Source organism: Anopheles coustani, chromosome 2, assembly GCF_943734705.1.
Source record: "Anopheles coustani chromosome 2, idAnoCousDA_361_x.2, whole genome shotgun sequence".
Classification (NCBI taxonomy): domain Eukaryota; kingdom Metazoa; phylum Arthropoda; class Insecta; order Diptera; family Culicidae; genus Anopheles; species Anopheles coustani.
The window spans coordinates 92,922,401-92,934,822 of record NC_071289.1 but is presented as its reverse complement, the minus strand read 5'-3'; the positions used below and the strand labels follow the sequence as shown (position 1 = coordinate 92,934,822).

Genomic DNA, 12,422 nt, shown 5'->3' with positions numbered 1-12,422 from the left:
CCGAAGATAGTGGAGACCATTCCAAGCGAAATATGGCATATGGTTCCTCGCAACACTTGCTGCTTCCACTCTTTGCCAAACACCAAAACACGCAAAAGTTATCACGACCAAAAGACAAGGAGAATGGAGTCAGAAATCACTCACCCTCTCTCCCTATAGCCAACATGTTTCCACCGATATGGACATATGGAAAGGAGGTTTGTGTGTCCGGTTGATTTTTGACTAAAAAAGGTGACCAGGTATCCACGAGGAGCCTTGCCTTGCGATGGAAATGGCATTTTATCGCTACCGGATATTGAAGATCCGCTTGTTGTTGATTTCAGCAAATATTACATAAGGTGGCTTTCGTGTGGATGCGAACAACAACAAAAATAGGCCAAGGAGGAAATGATGGGGCATTGTAGTGGGTCGAAACTTTTACGACACACAAAAAGAATCAGGCTAAGAAGACCGAACGGTTGTTCGCTCAATCGATAATCGAGATGACCTTCATCGGCAACGTTATCACAAAAACCGTAATTTTAGAAATTGCACTACGAAATTGAATCCGAACGGGACTCTGATGATGTAATTAGCCGTGTAGAGTGGATGAGATCAATGTCGTTCGGTGATCTCGGCACCCTCACGGTATGCCGGCCGGTTGGCGACAACGAATGGAATGATATGCGCAAGTGAAACGAATTAATTATAGCTTCAGATCTCTCTACTCTCTGCACAGCCACCATCATGGAGAAGGCCATCACATTTACGCCCCATAATTCCACCGCCGAAGCGCGTCGTTACGTCCCCGCGAGTGAGTGATTGGACACTCCAAAAGAGAGCTGTCGATGACGATGATCCTGCGTGTACATCGAATCGGTAGATTGGTGGTCGATCGCTAAATGGAACCTGATGATGATGGCGAAATGGTCAATCACTACCAGCAGCGACAAGTTTAGCCCAAGATGGAAGTAATTAGACTGCACAGCGCTTCACCATCATTACACGCCTGTGACGCAAGGTTTGACCATCTATAATAAGGCATTGGGTGCTGGGCGCCTTTGCCTTTGCGACTACATATCTGTGTACATGTCCTTAGGAGTTTGAAGTACTAACATCTTTTACAAATAAAACAGCTGTTTGTAAACGTTTGACATCTTTCCTTTCGACTAACTCGCGTCGTGCAATTAGTTCGCATCCTTTCTTTAAATTAAGTGCTGCTCTCTTTCATTGGGTTTATCGAACCGATTCGCCATGCGTACCATAACTTACAACGACTTAATTAGCGACAAACGCCTCCTTCCCGCTTACGCTAACAACCTCCCGGGATAGTTATAAACAATTGCCGCTAATCGACAGCCACTGGATCGTGCCACACACGCGTAGTGACCCACACACCACTTATTGTTGATGTCTCCGAGTCGTCGGGATCATAAACGTCGTCATTGTCACATACTCAAGATAGTCTCGAGACTCTCCCTCTCTCTCTCGCTCTTCCTCTGTCCGTCTGGGTGCAAGTGCAGTGATGCCACCTGCCCGGGATGCCTCGATCAGCCTCGGTTTGGCTTCGCCTACGTTACCTACCCTGAAGCATCGATCTATACGCGGTGTCTGTGATCGCAAAGACGTGTGGCGGCACCTCGTGCCGTTTGATGCCTTTGTACTTCTCCATGATCTTCTCGGTGTAGATGGGCAGCTTCTTGTACGGGTTAACCACCACGCAGAAAAGGCCGGAGTAGGTCTAGAAAGAAGCAGAATTGAGAATGGTACGTTAGCATTGTGTCCATTTAAATTATTTATATTTTTCCCATTTCCCTAATTATTTGTGTGCTTCTACCGTTTCATATGAAATATCTGTCAACATTGTTGCTCAATAAATTCCCAACAGCCCATGTCCCTCCCACCTCCCGGTCCAAATTTATCCTTAGCTCTTCCTCATTCATCACATGGAGCCGGCGCTCATCACTTGGGGTGTTGCTCGGATTTTCACCTTCGACTCTATAAATATGCACACTTTCTGCGTTCTGCCCACATTTATCTTTCCCGTCCATCCATCCTGCGGTTCACCTGCGGCATTAAAATTCACCCATAGGCCAACATGTTGGAGCAGTTTGGATTTCTGGCGTGAAATGTGTAAATACGATCCTCAACCGCCGAACGAAGAGAGCCCAACCGAACGGGAATGTCCAACCACTAAAAGGCGACTGCTGTTAGAATGTCGTAAAAATTCCCACCAACGTCACGACGATGTTGCAAAAGGTTTGGGGAGAGTGGAACGAATATTCGTGAATATTTCGCATTGCATGAAAATTTATCCATCCACTTGAGAAAGGAGGAAAATAAAATTATACTCCGCGCATGGGGAGACTCTTCTTGGATGGCAATTTTATTGCTTTTTTTGATGCGCGAATTTGATATGTGGCACAGAAAAAAATAAGAAATCTTAATAAGATGATTAGTATTCAAAATTTAGTTTTGAAATACCGGATTTGGATTTATATTATGCTTTAGCCACTTTCACCCGGTTTTTTTTACAACATAAAGATTCTTCTCTTCATACTTTTGCATGACCAGTTTCTATGGAGTTTTCTCTAGATTCAACCAATGAACCGAAACACCACAGCAGAGCGCAAAAACGCTTCATAAAGCAATTTTCCATAACCGAGGATCGGCGCGCTGTTTATTTACAATATCTTCTATTTTCTTTCGTTTCCTTTTTCTACAGCCAGAACTATTTCCATTCGCTTGCTTCGTTCTCCCAGTTGTGCCGATTTCAAGATCATCTGAGATCGCGTATTTATTTATGACGGCTATTTATAGGCCGATGGTGATGGTGATGGTGGTGGTGGTGGTGGTGCACTTGATGCATGAAGCCATTAGACGCTCCATACCCAGAAGGGGGTAAGCATCCCACACCATCTCGGTGGTACGTGCAGCAAGCAAGTATGAGCAAACATATTCAATTACCGTCAAGCATGTATTCGCTGCTAATTAGATGTCAAGATCCATTCATGCAGACAAAGAACTGAAGTAAGATCCAACAATCCAACACATTTGGTAGCGTTGGAAAACCTGGATCTACATGGTATAGTTCATTATAGTGTAAAATAAATGATAAAAGTGGGACGGATTAACGTCTGGAGCAACTTTTTGGAAGCTTTATTAATCATATTTGAAAGTAGTCCAGTGATTGCCTTCTCTTAGTTAGCTCCCCAACTAGGCATGAGCATGTGTAACATCGGCTCTGCTTGCCCCGAGGAGTTAATCTTATCGAAGTGGCCAATCTTATCAGCGAATGTTTGTCTAATTAGTCTTCAAACACTTTCTGCCGATTGATTAACTATTGAGACTGGTTGGCAGCTACTTCTACAACAACATCGCGCAGGCCCACATTTAACGAAGCCGGCGCGTATGGCTCGCAATTATGAAACATAAAACTGTTTTAAACCAAAACTTTAAAACAAGGAAGAAACAACGCTGCACACTCTTTGCCGGGGCGAATTGTGTTTTCCAAACAGACGCAAAACCACACACGATCATCACGAACCAAACGCTACCGTGCGGTTTCACAACAAATAGCAAATGAAGAAAATTCTTTCCCGTGGACTAATGCCTCCCCTTTTTACGCTTCTCGTTTTACAAATGGTAAATGTAAAACAAAATGGTCTTCTGCCAAGACTAGATTCGTCTCAAGTCTCAACACCATTTTTGCGTGTTTTTGTAGCTTGAAAGTGTTTTGTGACATGCAAAACCAAACAATGATAAATCATATCGGATGAAGAACGGCGCATTCTTCAACCAAATTGTTTTTGAATCTGAATACATTTCGAAAACACAGGTTTTTGTATACTTTACACGCGTTCCACCATGATTCCACCCACTTTCTTCCAATTTTCAGCAGGATTTATATACTCTTTTTCGACAGGTTTGTTTGCCCGTTTTGCAGTCATTAAGCATTCCTCCAAGCAAAATTCATTCACGGGCACACCACAAAATACATAAATAATCCGACACATGACGGTCATTAATCCTTACAACGTCAAAACCTACGAGAGACGAAAGGCAAGTTGTTGGAATGCCAAAAAATTCAACACTTCCTCACATGATGTGTTGAGCTGTAAAACTGGAAATAAACAATCGGGCAGTGGCAGTGGAATTCTATTGATAAGGATAGTTCAGAAAAAAGTCACCAGTTTTGCTTCAGAGACTAGACCACGACTCCACCGAAAGAATCCTCAAAAACATGAAGTGATAGACGCTACTCCCGGGCGCACGCGAGAGCTCGATTCACCTATTAGAGCTTATTAGTCATGATAAATTGATCAATAAAACTCGTTTGCGTGCCCATGGAACAAAACTAGACTATCATCATCATCATGTAGCGGACTTCGTCGTCGATCGCTTTTGTTTAGTATCACACCGGATGAACATAATAAGTGAAGGTAGCCAGTTTCGCTCTATGTTTCTGCATTATCAATAAGGTGGCTAAGTTCTCCTTCAGTTTTATGTTGGTTGATCTATTTTTCAATTGGATTTACCGCTTAGGAAGAGAGTTTCGGCGCGACATCTTTGTTACGTGGACCAAACATCGTGCCCGGAATATCGTGCTCATGAGAAGGTTTACTAACAGTTTGTTTGCGAATGGGAAACATCAACGTGTAATGGACAACGAAGCTAGAACCTGAACCTGTTCTGTTCCATTCCTGAGCGGGAGGAAGGTTCGACCAGTCGCTGATGATCAAGATCCGACCACAGACCGGGCCATATTAGGCCTCAACAACGTCCGTGTGTTCTTGTGTGTGTGTGCGACCTCATTTGAGTGTGCTTGTGAAACGGAGTTTTTTTTTGGGGAATAGAAAATTACAGAGGATGTGAACAAAATAAAACTCGAGAAAAATCGACGGACAATCGGACGGACTTAAGAATTGGACTGGAGGATCTCCCGAAAGAACCGCCGAAGAAACCCGCCTGGTTCTACGCCTGTTTGTGTGGGTGTAGGCTGTTCAACTCCGCGACCTTCGCCGCGGTTAGCCCGCGACTTGGATCCCGAGATAAACCCCGCCGAAAAATTCACAACTACTTCCACCGAACTTAACGGAACACGGTGACAAACGGCCATATTTTTGGCTGCCTCTTCTCCCTTTTTCGCGCTTCAGTTAATGTGCGCGTGAGGGCAGGTGAACCCAAATGTGGTACGCGAACGAGAGAACCACCAACCCCAAAAAAGCACCGAAGACAGGAGTCCACTGCTGGAAAACTGAAAAAGGCAGGCACACGATCTTCCAGCCATATCTTCGTGGGCAACTCTCCAAACGCAAGACTCTCTTCTCAAGACGTATGGTCAAGAGGTTCGTGTGATCTCGAACCTCTGCCGTAGCGGAGGAGTCGTGTTATTACGCAGCGCAACATTAGACCTCGGAGAACCACTCCGTTTCATTCCTCCGTTGCGTCTTTCGCCGTCCATTTCGACCCATCCGCGGCCGGAATTCATTGTTGCCCCACTGCCAAGGGTACCATGGCACGTATTCAAGGTCACCGTGTATCCTGTGCCGAGAGAGGTCTTCCTCTACGGTTGTGGCTATTCCCAAAGCTATTCCGCGGGCATTAGAGAAGTAAGAGAGAGAACAAATTTGCAGTTCCGGTCGCTTCGATCGCTTCTGTGTTCGCCTGCCGACAATGCAGCAACCATAGCTCATCAATTTGATTCACTTTTCATGTTTGGCATAATGCTACGTCGTTCTAGCGATCATACGGGTGAGCGTTTGCATGTTATGGAGAAACGCCACACCGTACCGACTATACCTCAGAATGGCACAGACAGGATGTAAGTTCAAACTCGTGACGAGACTATCCAACGATTTCAACGTGGCGGGAGGAGTAGTGCAAGTGATTGATGACCGATGGGCAAGTATGGCCTGAAGAATGTCACTTTCCTTGCGTGGAATGCTAATACGAGACGCCGATCGTAGCTCATTCCTTCCTCGTATCATATGACGCTGAGAATACCAACTCCATTTCAATCGTGGGACTTGCGGAGTTGGGAGACTTGGCATGTGCTTATGTAAGTAATAATTCAAAGGACTTTTCGAACATGCCTTTTAGCTTGGAGACCCTAGTCCATCCCTCTGGTGACTCATCTGACTCGTTTGACGCCGGTTGACGACAAAACGGTAGATGAAGTTCGCTCACACCAGTGATCGCTAGTTGGCGTGGAAGTTCGCACAAGTTCATGGTGATGATCATTGGAGCACCGCCATCCCGCGATTCAGTTCAGTGGTCGAAAGTAGAATGATTGAGAGATGAAGTTGGGAAGCAAATTTTCAAACAAGCGCTCGTACGACTCGTATACAATACGGAATAATTATAAAACTCACACCTGGATGAACCTGGTGTAGGTAGGCTTGGGGTAGCGGGCCTCATGGCCACAACAACCGTGATGGGGAAGCACAGCTTAACAAAAGCCTAACGCGCTCGGCATTCGAGGTGGCAACGTGTCGGTCAAACAAAGCCTGTTCGAGCGGGGTCTCGCCTGTACATTACTCGCGGATGAGGTAGTTGTTGCCCCCATAGATGAGCCACCGGATGAGCCTGACGTAATACGATACACACGGCGGTAAAGCGTCAGTTTGAAGGTTAGCCCATAGCTGTTGTTACCAGGAGATGAGCCCTCAAGCTACCTCCATCTCAAGAAGAGTCCTGCTGTTTGTTTGCTTTGGAAAGTTATTGCTCAAGTGTCTTCATCAAACAAGAGCCACATTTGCACAGGCGATTTTCGCAACTTTGACCCCATAAATGCAATCTTGGTTTCTTTGCCAACCCCCAACATGGACCACTCCTCCTCCCTTCATTGCACAGGGGGTTGGCATAAGGAAGTGTTTTCTTTTGCTTTACTCTCCAACAAACGGTTTCTTTCTTCGTTCATACGCTCGCGATCGTATATCTTGAAACATTATCGTATTGGTCAACAAGTAAGATATCGCACAAGTTTCGCGTAGCTGCAAAGTTTGCCCTGGTACTGGCTGGCTCTGTCCGGCGTGCCACTCGCCCTCGGACAACAGCGGCATAACGTCTTATTCTTCTCATCTTACCCCCTACCAACGGTCGTTAGCCGCATGTGGAATCTTCCTTTTTTTCTCTGCCCGCTTCTGTGAACGATGATAAAAAGAGCACACGCCTTTTTTTCCTCCTTTCTGCCTCTCGTTATCTCGTTCTGTCCTTCGATCATACGATCGAGGGGCCACAACTCGAACGACACAACCGGCGTATAAAAACGCGATTGAAATTCAATGAATCATAGACAAACAATTCCACGGTTTGATTTCTTCGCGCCGCAGCACGTCGTGCTTCTCTAATAAAGATATTTTTCTTCGCCACGCTTGTGCCTCGACACACACACACACATTCCAGCGAGCGTTTGTGTGCGGTGATCAATATCGACCCGTATAAATCACAAGCAAAATGCATCATTTAGCAAAACACTGTTCAAGAATGGCGCCAATACGGAAGATTGGTTTATTATCCTCCAACCGGGAAGGGGAGATCTTCGGACAAGCTGTTGCACGTGCAAGCATTGTATGCATCTTTGCAGATGCACACGCGACGCCATCTTGCCGCCCAAGATGCACCACCACACATTGACCTCCTTTCGCTTGCTGCAGGTAACAAAGGAGTTTCCCATATTAACGGCCCTGCCGCAGCCGGGGTCGATTCTCGATCGTCGGAATGACGCAAGCAAACTCTAATGGGTTTCCCTGCCTTAAGGTCCCCCCGCCGCTCCACCGGGAGGCATGTGTGTGTGAGTGTATGTCTCCTTCTCAGGTCCTTTCCACGAACGACAATGGCGCAGTAATGGAGCGTATCTCGTCGTGCCTGCTGCTGTCGCCGGCTCGAGGGTCAATCGGGGACCTCACGAGGGCCGCCTGCTGTTGCTAAAGTGACAATTGAAGGTTAATAACACCGTCTGAGAAACACCACATCTTCTTCCTTCCGTCCGCCCCACGCAAGAAAGCGAAACTTATCGCGGGGACACGATTGTTTTTCAATCCGCTTGACTTACGCTTGCGGATCGGATAACCGACTCGATTGTGGCAGTTTAAAACGATCGGATTATGACACTTTCAGTCTGAATCACCCCCATCAGTGACGATTTAGTACTCCTCGACACATGGATTACCGCAGCACAACACAACGCCACCACCTGTGTTGGTGGTCGTTAAGGACCAAGCGTGAGTCGAGGACTTGTTGCAAATCCGATAAACAAGCAAATGCAGAAGGGAATTGTGGTAGCCGACAATTGTTTTCCTGATTCCTACCATTTGAGAGCCATTTAAAACGCGGTTAGGTAAAGAAAGCCCAAAAGTTACTCAAAGTGCAGTACCTTCCTTCACTTTCATTCCCAGTGCGAAAAGCCCAATGGCGTCGAATGACTAATCGTAAATGGAGAAGCCATGTCTGGTGCTATCGCGGGAGGGAGGAAGTGGTCAAGAAATGCTTTCACAATGCACTTCCAAGAAAGTGTGTCAAATGAATCATACACCGCCTGGTTATGCTGACCATACTCAAAAGGTATTTAAATCTGCTAAAGATAGGAGGACACCCTGAAAAGTCAACAGGTATGAAATGACTGTGTTACGCACCCCCCTTTTTTTTAAATGTTACCCACCCTCCCAGTTTTCCCAGTCCCCCATACTGAAGAAGAAAAACAACCACAAAAAAGGCATACCAAATCTTGCCCATTGGCGCCATTCTTTGCCGTCAATTCGGGCGCATAATGCGCACGCTGCGTCGGTCTGTCACCGTTCTCTACCGTCGACCTCCAATCCCCGCTTTACCTTAATCGGGGGATGCTGAGACCTTGCCTAGAGGAGTTTGCCATTTTTGGAAGTAACACAAACCACAGGGGCAAGCGCAGTAGCGATAAATTCCCATCGAACCAACAGAGCCAACACAGAATGGTGCTATGATCGCTCGTCGCTCGCTATTTCTTTCCTTCTCACTTGGGCCACCACGTTTGGGGTTGGCACAGAGTTCGGTATCGCTCGCTCCGCAGATGTCTATCACAGCGCACAGCGTGACCCACTGACAGTTTGGAGCCGCATTCGGAAGGGTTACATCGAGTGAATACTGGCCGACTGTGCGTGACCTTCCTCACCAGCGCGAGCGTCCGGAGCGAATGTATCCGGCGCCAACCGAACTCACTCTAGGTTCACCACCAGATGGTGAGCTACACCCGATCACGAACGCTGGTGGCGCCAACGCTTGGCCAAAGTGATAATTGGACATTCAGCAATTCAGCAGCTGGCACCGAAGGCACGGATCTATAATGCGAAACCAACAATGCTGACCAGCGAGCAGAGATTCGCTTCGCAGAAGTGTCCTACCATGAGAGGATCAACGTGCGGGGTAGTTTATGATGCGTTCGCGCACAACTGGACCACGGCGACAACGATACGCTGAAAATCCAGTGTATGCCTGTGTGTTTGTGTGTATAAAACGTGGAGGATACGTGGCGAAGGCTTCTCAACGCGACAAGCGATGTGTGGTGCTGAAAACATTCGTTCCATATTTGGTCAAAAGCAAATTATGGCTTTAAAACGAAAACCAGCAAGCAATTGGCATCGATCGGTCGGTCCCTAGTCTGCCCGCCCGTTCGCCTCCTCATGCTTGCAGCATTATGCAGAGATATTTATGCACCTCTCAGACCGCATAAGGCGAACCTCATAACCCGTGATGTTACTGTCGGAGGGATGAAGGGCACGCAAAAGACAGCAGTCGGTGATGCAATGCCGAAAAATTCCAGGTTAAGTGCTACAATAAACATCTGATCTTCTGATTTTCTGACGATTGCATATTTTACCAATCGGATTGCGCGTCGAAAAGAGGTGATAATCTATAGACTAAAAAGCATTAAAACAAAATTAAATTCACTTCATATGATATCATTCAGTACAATCGAACGCAAAGGAGCAAGCCCAGATTGGTGTTAGTATGACATTTCGTCGATCAGCGCCTAAGTAGTCATCAGATTACAGCCCTTTCTGTAGTGATGATTGTCAAACACTATATCCCCCTGATAGCCAAGTAGTGAAGCCGTCGCAAACAGCTTCAAGTCAAGTTCACGTTCTAACAGCTCATTCCAACAGCAGACCTTTGGAAATCATTGGAGAGATAAGAAACGGAATGTGCCTCCTCGTTCGTTGCTTGTCTCTTTACTCAGACATGAAGTAAGCAGTTTAAAAAAAGCACCTGTAAGTACCACCTTTGTCACCGAGCTTCAACAAGCAAGTACCAAACCAAAAGCCACCAAACCAAAGCGTCAGTATCTCGCAGGTAGTAGTGGATGAGTCATGACTGGCTTTGCTCGATGGCCATTCACAGGCATTGGAGCATGGCCACAGCAGCGAAAGCTGAAGATGTCGTACACGAGTTTCCTTGTATGGCAAGCACGCGCTCTCCTCTTCACTTCTCGTCGGTATCCTTCAAAAAGACGTTCGTGTGACAAACAAATCACTTTGTTTGATCTCCAAACATTTTGTGAGCATTTCGGCTCGCCTTTTGTGTCCCGTTAATGTTGACTAAATGAGTTTGGTGCAAAAACAACTTCATATGTTTTTTAGATATCCCAATGTATTCATTTCTCTCAACCCTCACGCCGGAGCATTCAACCGTCACTACCGCGTTGCACACGGGATTAAATTTCATCACGTTATACACCCTTGGCCCCTTCTCTCTTACACCAAAGTATCGGAGTGCTTGGCGATCGATACCCAACTCCTTCAAAGGATCATCACATAAGGTCGTCACAGACACACACACACACACACACACACACACACACACACACACAAACATCATTATCTATATCATGACGACGTCGTCGTTGGCATCGATCGGACGACGGAATGTAATCAAATGAGACAGATGAGTACGGACAAACAGGTGTGTAATTAACCTGTTGCGCACCAAATTTTCCTTATGTGGCGGGACGTTTGCATGGATCGTTTGCAGTCAGAAAAGCAGTTGCAGGAAAATGCAGAAGCAGATTGTGACGGAACAGGCCGGCTTGCCGCCCTCCATTGGACCGAAAATGGAAAGTAGCTTCGCAGAGTGTACGATTACGTTCGATTGTGATCTCCCGGTGACATGTTGCTGCACACGAGGAATTTAAACAGTGCTTATACACGCACATATCTAGGTGTCATGCGTTTTTCTTAACATAGTTGAGCCCTCAACCACATGAACAAGAACATGGATATCCGACGAAGCAGTTTGAGTGAAAAGTTCGACTCTGAAATTGTTGTTATAAGTTGTCAAAATAGGTCGTCAGAATGCGTATTTCACCGGTTTTGTTATGGTTAGCAGCCAGCGGCAAATAAACAACGTTAACACAGCCGCGCTGCCCTCGCAGGAAACAATCGGATAATTAAATATTTATGAAGGAAGCACACTTCACTTACTGAAGCGATACGGAGGGGAAAACGCCTTGTAAAATAATCCGGTTCCGTTTCCTTAATCAGAGGAAAAAAGCAGGTTGGCTGGTTGAGTTATCACCGAATGCCTTTTTGCTGTAAGCCATTGAAGTTACACAGTGTAAAAGGAAAACTCGTGCCTTCGGTGAAGAAGGTAAGTTCTGTAGACCTATTGCAAAGCAACTTCCACCAGCCCAGAGTTAAAGCCAGAGGTCATGTTGTAGAAAGTTTGTCAACAAACACCGACCTATTGCGCATACACAGTACGTAACAATATTCTGAGTTTCTGCTGACGGAAGAACAAAGCCAAGGTTTCCAGTTTTATCACTGCTTGTTCGAAACACCTCAAAGTGTCTTCAAATCCACCACCACCGCAGCACTGTTGCTTTTTGACATCAACGATCATTAGTCGGACTTCGTGATCGTTCCACGATTTACATTCCAAACGCACACCGTCGGTACGCAAAACTAAAGTCGCTCGAAACACCGAACAGACTGTGTCAAACGATGATCCCTATCTTTCTGGGCGGTCTATGTGTGTTTGTGCCTCTGCCGAGCAACAGTGGAACAATTGTGAGCTTAGTCCTCGACCAGGGGATGCCAAAGACGATGATCAAGCGGCCGGGATGGCGATCGTTCGACTTTGACAGAATACTGATGAACGTTGAGGTGATCGTTGGAATTTGTTGGGCTTAACGAAGTATGCTGCAACCCCTTTCCCAAAACCTGGAGCTACCCCTACTCTACTGAGGATATACATGAAGATCGTTTCCAAACTTTAAGCTTCGATAATAACCAACTTCCAAAACACCTTTACTCTTCTGCCTTGAACTAGTTTCAAGAGTTGTTTTATCAAGTACCCGCATTACAAAAAAAGCACATCGAAGCGAAGACACACAACCAGAACAGACCCCCAACCAGTCTAAGTCTGTCACAGCTGTCTGATGGTTTATCGAACAAGTTTATGACTTATGA

The 12,422-nt window shown here is 46.2% G+C and overlaps 1 protein-coding gene across 2 annotated transcripts in view; it reads right to left on the bottom strand.

The window, feature by feature from the left end:
- The window catches only part of LOC131265842 (myosin heavy chain, non-muscle), a 44,038-nt gene that overhangs the window by 18,226 nt on the left and 13,390 nt on the right, over positions 1 to 12,422 (bottom strand). For both annotated transcript variants that reach the window (XM_058268172.1, XM_058268173.1), the window contains exon 4: positions 1,564 to 1,720. In XM_058268172.1, the coding sequence (XP_058124155.1) occupies positions 1,564 to 1,720 (157 nt within the window). The remainder of the gene's footprint in view (positions 1 to 1,563; positions 1,721 to 12,422) is intronic.